Genomic DNA, 12,621 nt, shown 5'->3' with positions numbered 1-12,621 from the left:
AAAATTAAAGGAAAGCATGAGAACAATAATTCACCAAATAGAGAACATCAATAAAGAGATACAAATTATAACAAAGAAGCAAATAGAAATTCTGGAGTTGGAAAGTACAATAATTTAAATGAAAAATTCACTATAACAAGCTCAGCATCAAATTTGAACTGGCAGAAGAATCAGAAAATTGAAGATTGATAAATTGAAATTATCCAGTCTGAAAAATAGAAAAGAAAAATGAGCAAAGTCTCAGAGACCTGTGGGACACCACCAAGCATACCAACATACACATAATGGGAGTCTAAGAAGGAGAGGAGAGAGAGAAGTGAGCAAAAAGGATACTTTAAGAAATAGCCAAAAACTATCCAAATTTGAGGAAAAACATTATACATCAAAGAAGCTCAACAAACTCTAAGTAGGATAAACTAAAAGAGATCAGTACTTAAACACATCATAGTCAAAATATCAAAAGACAAAGACAAAGAGAATCTTGGAAGTAGCATGACAAAATGACTCACCATATAAGGGCTACTCAATAAGATTAACAGTTTTTATGTCTCATCAGAAACAATGGAGCCTGGATGGCAATAGGATGACATATTCAAAGTGCAGAACTATCCTTTTAAAAATAAAGAAGACATTTAGACATTCCCAGGAAAACAAAGACTCAGAGAATTCATCAGTAGCAGGCTTGCCATACAAGAAATACTAAAGAGAGTCCTTGAGGCTAACATGAAAACACTAGATTGTAACTCAAATCCATACAAAGAAAGAAAGGTAATTTATATAGGTAAATATAAAACAGTAAAAATGTATTTTCATTTTTAATGCTTTTCTTCTCCTGTCTGATTTAGAAAAAAGCTGCATGACCCATTCACAATCACAACAAAAAGAATAAAATACCTTTGGGTAAATTTAACTAATGCAGTGAAAGACCTATAGAACGAAAACTACAAGACTTTCCTGAAAGAAATTGATGATGACAAAGAGATGGAAAGACATTCCATGCACATGGACTGGAAGAATAGACATAGTTAAAATGTCCATACTACCCAAAGCAATCTACAGATTCAACGCTATCCCAATAAGAATCCCAAAGACGTTCTTTACAGAATTAGAGCAAAGAATCCTAAAATTCATATGGGGCAACAAAAGACCCCAAATCGCTAAAGCAATCCTGAGAAAAATGAACAAAGCTGGAGGCATCACAATCTCTGACTTCAAAACATACTACAAAGCTACAGTAACCAAAACAGCATGGTACTGGTACAAAAACAGGCACACAGATCAATGGAACAGAATTGAAAGCCCAGAAATAAAACCACACACCTATGGACAGCTAATCTTGGACAAAGGAGCTGAGGGCACACAATGGAGAAAAGAAAGTCTCTTCAGCAAATGGTGCTGGGAAAACTGGACAGTCACATGTAAAAGAATGAAAATTGACCATTCTTTTTCACCATTCACAAAAATAAACTCAAAATGGATCAAAGACCTAAGGTAAGACTTGAAACCATAAGGCTTCTAGAAGAAAATATAGGCAGTACACTCTTTGACATCAGTATCAAAAGGATGTTTTTGGACACCATGTCTTCTCAGACAAGGGGAACAGTAGAAAGAATAAACAAATGGGACTTCATCAGACTAAAGAGCTTCTTCAAGGCAAGGGAAAACAGGATTGAAACAAAGAATCAACCCACCAATTGGGAAAAAATATTTGCAAGTCATATATCTGATAAAGGGTTAATCTCTATACTATATAAAGAACTCCCACAACTCAACAACAAAAAAAATCGAACAACCCAATCGAAAAATGGGCAGGGGACATGAACAGACATTTCTCCAAAGAAGATATATGGATGGCCAATAGACACATGAAAAGATGCTCATCATCACTAATCATCAGGAAAATGCAAATCAAAACTACACTAAGATTATCACCTTACACCTGTTAGAATGGAAAAAATAACCAAAACAAAAAGTAACATGTTGGAGAGGTTGTATAGAAAAAGGAACCCTCATACACTTCTGGTGGGAATGCAAACTGGTTCAGCCACTATGGAAAACAGTATGGAGATTTCTCAAAAAATTAAAAATAGAAACACCTTATGACCCAGCCATCCCACTACTGGGTATCTATCCAAAGAACTTGAAATAAGCACTTCCAAAAGTCCCATGCACCCCTATGCTCCTTGCAGCATTATTTACAATAGCCAAGATGTGGAAGCAACCTTAGTGCCATCATCTGATGATTGGATAAAGAAGATATGGTATATATATACAATGGAATACTACTCGGCCATAAAAAAGGATAAAATCATCCCATTCACAACAACATGGATAGACCTTGAGGATATTATGTTAAGTGAAATAAGCCAGATAGAGAAAGACAATCTCTGTATGACTCCACTCATAGGTGGAAGTTAAACATGTAGACAAAGAGGACAGATTAGTAGTTACCAGGGGAAAGAGGGGGTGGGGGGTGGGCACAAAGGGCGAAGTGGTGCACCTACAACATGACTGACAAAGAATAATGTACAACTGAAATTTCACAGGGTTGTAAACTATTATAATCTTAATAAAAAGTAAAAAAAAAAAGCTGCATGAAACAATAATTATGAAACAACTTATGAAACTTTATAAGCTTGTAATGTGTAATGGTATGATTATATGGATATAGAAGAGAGTGGAGGAAATTTGGAGCAAAGATTTTGAATATATTTTTTGAAATTAAGTTGACATTAATCCAAACCAAATTATTTTTAAGTTAAGATGTTATTATAATCCTCAGGACAACCAGTAAGAAAATAAATTCTAAAAATATACAGTGAGAGAAACACAGGAATTAAAATGGTATACCAGAAAATATCTATTTAACATGAAAGGAAGCAGTAATGGAGGAATAGAGAAACAAAAGAAAATATAAGACATGTGGAATGCAAACAGCAAAATGTCTGACATAAATCCTACCCTATAAGTAACCACATTAAACGTAAATGAAATAAATACTTGAATCAAAAGGCAAAGATTGGCAGAATGGAAAAACAAATAAACAAACAAACATGGTAGCATGCTGAATAAAGGCCCCAAAGATAACAGGACCTAATGCCTAGAGCCTGTAAATGTTACCTTATATGGCAAAGTCTTTGCAAATGTGATTAATGAACCTGATGCAATCATAAGAGGAAGCTTTGGCTATACACACAGAAGGAGAAAAGGAAATGTGCCTACAGAAGCACTTTTGAGATTGGAGTGATGTGGAGATCGGCGAGATTAGAGTGAATGGCTACAACCTAAGGAATGCTGGCAGCCAACAGAAGCTGGAAGAAGCAAGTAACAGATTACCTCCTAGATCCTCTGGAGGGAGTGCTGCCTTGGTGACACCTTGCTTTCAGCCCGGTTATGCTGATTTAGAACTTCCTGAACTGTGAGAGAATCAATTTCTGTTATTTAAGCCACTAAATTTATGGTAAATTTGTAAGACCAGTCAAGGTCTTACAACAAGATCCAACTATATAACAAGATCCAACTATATGCTGTTTAAGAAGATACGTTCTTGATTCAAAGACAAATAAGTTGAAAGTAAAAGGAAAGAGGAAAAAGCCTATACCATGCAAATAGTAAGCAAAAGAGAGCTGGAACAGCTATACTAATATTAGACTTTAATACAGAAAATGATACTACAGATCAAGAGCATTTTATAACAATAAGAGTCAACCCAGCAGGAAAAGATAATAATTATAAACACCCAAGAACAAAGTCTCAAAATGCACAAAGCAAAAACTGACAGACTTGAAGATAGAAAGAGACAATTCAACAATCATAGTTGTAGATATAAAACCTCATTTTCAGTAATGGATAGAACAGGGTTGGCCCTGTGGCTGAGGTTAAGTTCACTCACTCTGCTTCAGCTGCCCAGGGTTTCACCGGTTCAGATCCTGGGCACAGAGCTAGCACCACTCATCAAGCCATGCTGAGGTGGCGTCCCACATGCCACAGCTAGAAGGACCCACAACTAAAATATACAACTATGTACTGGGGGGCTTTGGGGAGAAGAAGTAAAAAAAATAAAAATAAAAATAATGGATAGAACAGCCAGGCAGAAGATCAATAAGGAAATAGAAAACTTGAACACTATAAAACAAGTAGACCTAACAGATATCTAAAGAATCTTCTACCTAAACAACAGTATAATATACTTTCTTCTTAAGTGTACATGAAACCTTCTCCAAGGTAGACCACATATTAGGCCATTAAACAAGTCTCAATATATTTTAAAGGTCTGGAATTATACAAAGCATGTTCCTTGACCAAAAAGAAATGAAATTAGAAATCAATAACAGAAGACTATTTGGGAAATTCACAGATATTTTAAAATTAAGCATACTCATAAACAACCAATGGGTCAAAGAGGAAATCAAAATGCTTTGAAATAAATGAAAATTAAGGCAACATAAAAAAAACTTATGGGACACGGCTAAAGCAGTGGTCACAGGGAAATGTACAGCTATAAATGTTTTTATTAAAAAAGAGAAAAGATCGCAAATTGATAATCTGAGTTTTCACCTTAAGATACTAGAAAATGAATAAGCAGAAAACCTAAAGCAAGTAGAAGGAAAGGAATAATAAAAATTAGAGTGGAAATAGATGAAGCAGACAAAAGGAAAACAATAGAGAAAATCAGCAAAAACACAAGCTGGTTCTTTGAAAAGATCAACAACAACAAAAAAGAATCCTGGAATTACTAAAATCAAGAATGAAATAAGGGATATTAATACCAACCTTACAGAAAAGTATAAGGTAATACTCTGAATGAGTGCATGCCAACAAATTAGATAACCTAGATGAAATGGAAAAAGTCCAAAAAAGACAAAAACTATTGACACTGACTCATAGAAACAGAAGATCTGAATAGACATCTTACAGATAAAAAGGTTGATTTAGTAATCAAAAACATACCCCAAAAAATCCCTCAGGCCCAGATGGCTTTGTTGGTGAATCTTGCCTAACATTTAAGGAAGAATTAATACCAATTATTCACAAATTTTTCCAAAAAATAGAAGACGAGGGAACACTTTTTAACTCATTCTGTGAGTCCAGTATCTCCTCGATATCAAAACCAAATATTTCACCAGAAAAGCACAGACTAATATCACTTATGAATAGATGCAAAAATCCTCAACAAAATGCTAGCAAACCAAATCTAGCAATATATAAAAGGACTGTACACTGTGATCAAGTGGGATTTATCCCAGAAGGGCAAGGTTGATTTAATATATGAATATCAGTCAATGTAATACACTAGGTTAATATAAAAACGGAAAAAAATCTACGTGATCATCTTAACAGATGCAGACAGCATATTTGACAAAATCCAACACCCCTTCATGAAAACATTAAACAAACTAAAAATAAAAAGGAACTTCCTCAATCTACAAAAAAATCAAAACCAGCATCATAGGTAATGATGAAAGACGAGATGATTTTCCCTTAAGATCAGGAACAAAACAAGGATGTCTGCTCACAACACTTCCATTTAAGATTATACTGAAAATTTTACCCTAGGAAATTAGGCAATAAAAAGAAATTAAAGCCGTCCAACTTAGAAAGGAAGAATTAGAACTATGTCTATTTGTAGATGATGTGATCTTGTACATAGAAAATCCTACAGAACCCTCCCCCAACAACAACAACAAAAAATCTGTTAGAACTACTAAACAAGATCAGCAAGGTTTCAGGATACAAGATCAATACACAAAAATCAATTGTATTTCTGTACACTAGCAATAAACAATCCAAAAATGAAGTTAAGAAAACAATTCCATTTAAAATAACATCATATGAATAAAATGCTTAAGGATAAATTTAACAAAATAAATTCAAGACTTGTACACTGAAAACTACAAATCACTGAAAGAATTAATGAAAACATTAATGGAAATAGGTCCCTTTAATCACACAACTTAATATTGTTAGGATGACTATATTCCCCCAAATTGATCTACAGAGTCCACACAATCTCTATCAAAATATCAGCTGGAACTTTTTGAGAAATTGACATGCTGATCTTAAAATTCATATGGAAAAGCAAGGGACCCAAAACAGGCAAAACACAATTGAAAAAGAAAGCAAAGTTAGAGGCTCACACTTCACAATTTCAAAACCTACTACAAAGCTCCAGCAATCAAGACAGTATGGTACTGGCATGAGGATAGACATAAAGATCAATGGAATAGAATCACGATCTCAGCTGTAAACGTTTACACTGCTCATTGATTTTCAATGAGAATGACAGGATAATTCAATGGGAAAAGAAGAACTGTATATCCACATACAAAAGAATGAAGTTGGACCTCTACCCCATGACACATACAAAATTAACTCAAAACAGATCATGGATCTGAATGTAAGAGATAAAACCAAAAATCTCATAGAAGAAAACACTGGTGTCAATTTGTGTGACCTTAGATTTGACAATGGTCTCTTGGATTTGACACCAAAAGTACAAGCAACAACAAGTTGATACATTAGACTTCATCAAAATTAAAATCCTTTTGTTTCAAAAGACATCAAGAAAGAGAAAAAACAACCCATGGAATTAAAGAAAATATAACATCTCCTTATCATATATCTGATAAGGGATTCGTATCCAGAATATAAAAAGAACCTTTACAACTCAACAATAGACAAGTAGCCCAATTAAAAACTGGACGAAAGATTTGAATAGACATTGCTCAAAGGAAAATATTCAAATGACTAAAAAGCATGCGAAGAGGTATTTGATGTCATTCATCATCAGAAAAATGCAAATCAAAATCACAGTGAGATACTGCTTTATACCCACTAAGATTGCTAGAATTAAAAAAGACAGTGTTGGGAAAATGTGGAAAAAATAGAACCATTATACATTATGCGCAAGACAGTGAAACGGTGCAGCTACTCTGGAAAAGAGTTTGGCAGTTCTTCAAGTGGTTAAACAGAGTTACCTTATGATCCAGCAATTCCACTCCTAGATATATACTCAAGAGAGGTGAAAACATAGGTCCACAGAAAAACTTGTGCAAAATGTTCACGCCAGCATTCCTCATAATAGCCAAAAAGTAAAAACAACTCAAATGTCTGTCAACTGGAAAATGGATAAACAATATGTGGTATATCCGTACAAGGGAATATTATTTAGCACTAAAAAGGGAAGTCCTAATGCATATTACAACATAGATGAATCTTCAAAACATTATACTAAGTGAAAGAAGCTGGTCACAAAAGAATGTGATGATTCTATTTATATGAAATGTCCAGCATAGGGAAGTGTATAGTTACAAGATGTAGATTAGCATTTACTTAAACCTGGAGAAAAAGGAGGATAGGAAGCTGATGGCTAAAAGGTTCTGGGTTTCTTTTTGAGATGACAAAATGTTCTGAAATGGACTGTGATGATGGTTACATCTATCAGTGAATATACTAAAAACCGCTGTACACTTTACGTCGGTGAGTTATGTGCTTTGTGAATTATATCTCAATAAAACTATTAAAAATAAAAGTACTGGGGAATATGTTTAACGGAATCAAATAAGAATCCCTTACATTTATAAGGAGCTAGTGTGGTTAATTAGAAATGGAAAATTTGTGGTTTATTTGATGCTAGAGAAAAAGTGTAATTACGTATTCTACAGAAATACATTTGTTAATGTTTTATCCTGTGAGGATTAATTGAAGTACGAGAGCACCAAAAGAAATTATAAAATGTAGGGGCTGGCCCCGTGGCCGAGTGGTTAAGTTCCCGTGCTCTGCGGCAGGCGGCCCAGTGTTTCGTCAGTTCGAATCCTGGGCGCGGACATGGTGCTGCTCATCAAACCACGCTGAGGCAGCGTCCCACATGCCACAACTAGAAGGACCCACAACGAAGAATATACAACTATGTACCGGGGGGGCTTTGGGGAGAAAAAGAAAAAGATAAAATCTTTAAAAAAAAAAAAAAGAAAAGAAGTTATAAAATGCAATATAAATGAGAAGTTCTAAGAATAAAAAGTCAAGAACGTCAGCTTGGAAGTATTTTTTTCCATATGCACAAATTCAACATTCAAGGACTTCATCATTGCACTCATGTTTCATTATAAAACGCGGGTTTTGTTTTTTGTTTTAAATTCCAGAGTTGTGATGACTCTGGTATTTTATAAATTTCAGACAAGAAAAATGAATTCTCTTGCTATCATTGGTCTAGTTTTACAAAATACAAAATATGCTCTTGATAAATCTGTGTGAAAATTTATTTTTTGTAACCCATTTAAATTGCTTTCTTTCAAGAGCAATTTCGTACCATAAATCATGACCTCCCTTTCACAAGTTGGATTTTTTTTCCCTACATATTTGTTTCTATTAAAATGAAGGATGCTTAAATGAAAACAGTTTGACACAATTATGTAAGCCTAGAAATTAGATCCAACAAATGTTTGATCTGGAGATTAGAACCAACCAAACAGCAGTGAGCTATGAAGTAGAGAATCAGGTAAATTAGACATTTAATGATAATGTCTACTTATTGAATATCTCGTAATTTCTCCTTTAAGTTTACAAGAATCGTGATACCTAATGATATTTTCTAATAAAGGTTCCAAGTCCAAGAATATGGGGCAGTTCCCAGATTGGTCTGAAATCTGAACACTGTCCGTCCATGAAGTAGGCCTGTTCTGAAGCACTCCGTAACCTCCCCATAGAGCCTGAACGACGTCAAAGACTCCGAGGAAATTGGCATTGCGCTTGGCTTCTTGGTATCGCTTCATCTGAAGTTCTCATCATTTGGGGCTCAAAATCAGAGCTAGATCAGAAACAGGCTGACTTCCTGGGCCCTTGACATTGGAACGGTCTTTGTGATTATCTGGCCCTGGTTTGGAGCCATCTCTGCTACAGTCCTACCCCCCGAGGCCCAGCCTCCTTGGGCTCTAGAAGCAATCTCCCTCCTAGGCAGCACGACCCAGTCAGCTGGGTTTCCAGCTCCAATTCCTATGATCGCTGAGACCTTGAACAAATTATCTCCCCTCTCTGAGCCTCCATTTTCTCATCTGGAAAACTGGCTTAACAATGCAGATAGAAGGAGGTGGAGGGATAGAAGAGATGATTTTTAAGCGTCCAAACTTGCAACAATCAGTAAATAAGTCCTAGAGTTCTAACGCACAGCATAGGGAACATAGAGAACAATACTGTATTATAATTGTCAAAATTGCTGAGAGACTAGACCTTAATTATTCCAACCACTATAAAGAAATGAGGGGCCGGCCCAGTGGTGTATCGGTTAAGCACGCATGTTACACTTCGGCGGCCTGGGTTTCACTGGTTAGGATCTCGGGTGGGGGCATGGCACCACTTGGTACGCCATGCTGTGGTAGGCATCCCACATATAGAGAAACATGGGCATGGATGTGAGCTCAGGGACAATCTTCCCCAGCGAAAAGAAGAGGATTGGCAGCACTTAGCTCAGGGCTAATCCTCCTCAAAAATAAAATGATAATTATGTAACCTGACAGAGATGCTAATTATTGCTACAGTGGCAATCATATTACAAGATAGAAATGTATCAAATTAACATGTACACCTTAAGCTTATGCATTGTTATATGCCAAGTATACTTTAAAAATGATGCTTAGATATCATTAGATATCAGGGTTCTTCTAGGACTAAATGAGAAATTACTTTGTATTCAATAGTCAATAAGTGACCACTATCATTAATAATAATTCTATCCACGAAAGAGGTACTGGGACCCTAGTTAACCATCTTATGGAACTTAGCATGGAACTCATATTAACTTTGCTAAAACTGTTTTACCTCTGTGCTTTCCATATTGGCAAGGTCCTAAGCTAGAACTTTAGCACTGAAGGTCAAAAGAATTGCTTCCTGAAATAAAATGAAAAGAACACAGCCAAATTTGTGGAGAAGAGAATATATGCCCATAAAACTGAGGCATGAACTATTGTTTTCTCTAAGGTGAAACTGATGCTACTTGGCAAGTGAGCACAAGCATAATCTATTGCAAATGGATTAGTTATCAGAATAACTGACCAGTTTGAACACCTATACTAACAATGCTCAAAGAACTTTCCATTCTCCTGAAAAAGGGAAGTGTGGGAAATGTTTTTTGTTTCATTGAGATCTGAACAAATGTAATGTATTTGTTTGGCCTTTATCAACAGCTGTTTTGCTATTCCATTTAGAAAATTTAATGGTTTGGGGGCCAGCCCAGTGGCATAGAGGTTAAGTTCATGTGCTCCGCTTTGGCGGCCATGGGTTCAGTGGTTCAGATCCTGGGCACAGACCTACGCATCGCTTATCACGCCATCCTGTAGCAGGTGTCCCGCATATAAAATAGAGGAAGATGGCACAGATGTTAGCTCAGGGCTAATCTTCCTCAAAAAAAAAGAAAAGAAATTTAATGTTTTGGTCACATTATTTCATATATGTGCTTCCTTGAAAAATAATTACAATTATTTTTGTACCTACAATCTGCATTTAAACTGTAATTATTGATCATTTCTTAAATTGGTCAATGAAATTCTAGGCATTAAGTCGTCGCTAAATAATAGGTCACTAAATAATTCTGGAAGCATGAGAGGCTTTGCTGCCAGGAATAAAACATGTTAAGGTATAACCTGGCACTACTCAATGTACATACCAGTGTTTGCAATATGTAGTACTCCAGAAATTATTTGTGGCATTATTGGGGAAGAGAACTTCTCTGCCAAACCACCGTAGTCATTGGTTCTTCTCCAGTTCTTGGCAAGGGGATTTTCAGTGTTGCCTTCCAATATACAAGTAACTGCAGAACAGCCACTCCATCGAACCCTGGATACTTCTTTCCTTCCGAGACGTAAAAGCCTATCCATTCTCCAAAATGCTTTTGCAAAGGCTCTGTGTATGTTCTCATGCTCACACGTCAACACTTTTGCTCTTTTCTTTATGGCAGAGAAAAAGTCTTCTATAGCTGTGTATTCTTCCCTAAACACTGTGTGAAAGGAATCGATTACTTTTTGCTCTTTAGGGGTCATTTGGTAGGAAGGATCAAGTCTGGAAAGTTGATGGAGAAGTAAAACTGGGAGTTCCACTGAAGACAAGTCTGCCGCTGAAGCACCATGATGCCCATCAAACAAACCAAAAAAACACACATTGGGTTTATTGCCAAAACGATTCACTACAGTGAATTTATCGTTCATGTTAGCTTTCCATGTAGAATTCCTGTCTTCACAAATGGCTACTCCTTTAATTAACAGATGGCAGACTTTTTGAGAATATGTGGAACTCATATGAATGTTATCAACAATCTTATAGTATTGTGGTATTTCTTTGTTCCAAAGTAGCTCAAAAGCATTATTAATGCTCTGTAGGACTCTTTCACTGAATAAGGAAAATGACAATACTTTAGTAATTACAAACTGTCTCTGAATAGCAATTACTGAAGGCCCTGGTTTCTTTCTACCCATCCAGTGAAAACCCAAAGTGGCCAGAGCTATGTGTTGCTTTTTATGGAAGAAAGTTCCAGATGGCTCAATTTCATGCTTGCATATGGAACAGGGAAATGTGATTGCTTCAAAACAGACCTGCTCATCCTGGTCTTCAGAATCTCCGGATAGTCTCGTCTTCTTTCTAAAAGACTTTCTTTTCCATGAAAGTGGAACGTCTATGTCTGAATGAATGGCTGTTTTTCTCATATTCCATTCCCTTGATTTCCAAAACACTCTGCAAATGGGATGAAAGATATTTACACGCCAGGCATGATACAATGAAAATCACTTCAAGCAGGCCCTGAACTTTGCAATTTGCTTTGGCTCCTCACAATTTTATATAGCCCAGAATTGAATATTCTGATGCATCTTTCTGTGATTCCTCAGAAAACACATAGTAAATACTCAATGAATTGGTGATTGATCTGTGCATGCCTGAATGAAATTAGGCAAAAATCTCCTTAAAGTCAGCTAGACATCTAAGAACAAATACTCAGAGAAATAAGCACAATATTTTATCTCAGGCAAGTGAAAGTATATACTTGAGACCTAGGAATTTTATTTCAAATATGAGCATAATTATTTTTGTAATCCATTTTATCCTGTTTAAAACACTTTGATACAAACCCTATCATTTTCCCTACAATAAACCCGGCATATATGGGGTTAAAACCAAAACACTCATTCCCTGCTTACTCCCTGGCTTCCTGGCTCCAGAATCCACTATCATCCGTGCAGACAGACACTGCCAATGACAAGCACCTGGATTCACTATCTCCTCCCTGCAGAGAGATATAGGCTTGTGGGAAAGCTGCTGACCAGCAAGGTCATGGGCTCCCTTCTCTCTGCAAGTAGTCTCAAGGCCAAAGACAGGCTGGTGGGAAAGCTCCGACCAGCAGGGCCATATGCTGCCCCTCTCCTATCTAAACCCGCCAATAAAAACCCTTCCTTTTAGCTTTTCAGGGAGTTTGGGATTTCAGCATTAGCTGCCCTCTCTCCTTGCTGAGCGCTGTGCAATAATAAAATTCCTACTTTTTTCCACTGCCCCCTGTGAGATTGGCTTACTGCGCAATGGGTGAGCAAACTCACTTCAGGTTCGATATCAACTTTTGTCCTAATTAAAGAGTTAACAAGAAAA

At 36.3% G+C, this 12,621-nt stretch overlaps 1 protein-coding gene across 3 annotated transcripts in view; it reads right to left on the bottom strand.

The window, feature by feature from the left end:
* PP2D1 (protein phosphatase 2C like domain containing 1) overlaps positions 1–12,621 on the bottom strand; it is a 32,221-nt gene that overhangs the window by 15,643 nt on the left and 3,957 nt on the right. For 2 of the 3 annotated variants that reach the window (XM_023620871.2, XM_070239059.1), the window contains exon 2: positions 10,658–11,718. In XM_023620871.2, the coding sequence (XP_023476639.1) occupies positions 10,658–11,718 (1,061 nt within the window). The remainder of the gene's footprint in view (positions 1–10,657; positions 11,719–12,621) is intronic. The other variant, XM_070239060.1, reaches the window with a different exon arrangement.

The sequence above is a fragment of the Equus caballus genome, chromosome 16 (genome assembly GCF_041296265.1).
Source record: "Equus caballus isolate H_3958 breed thoroughbred chromosome 16, TB-T2T, whole genome shotgun sequence".
NCBI lineage: Eukaryota > Metazoa > Chordata > Mammalia > Perissodactyla > Equidae > Equus > Equus caballus.
Note: the sequence above shows the minus strand (reverse complement) of the source record. Positions and strands in the feature narration are given on the sequence as shown.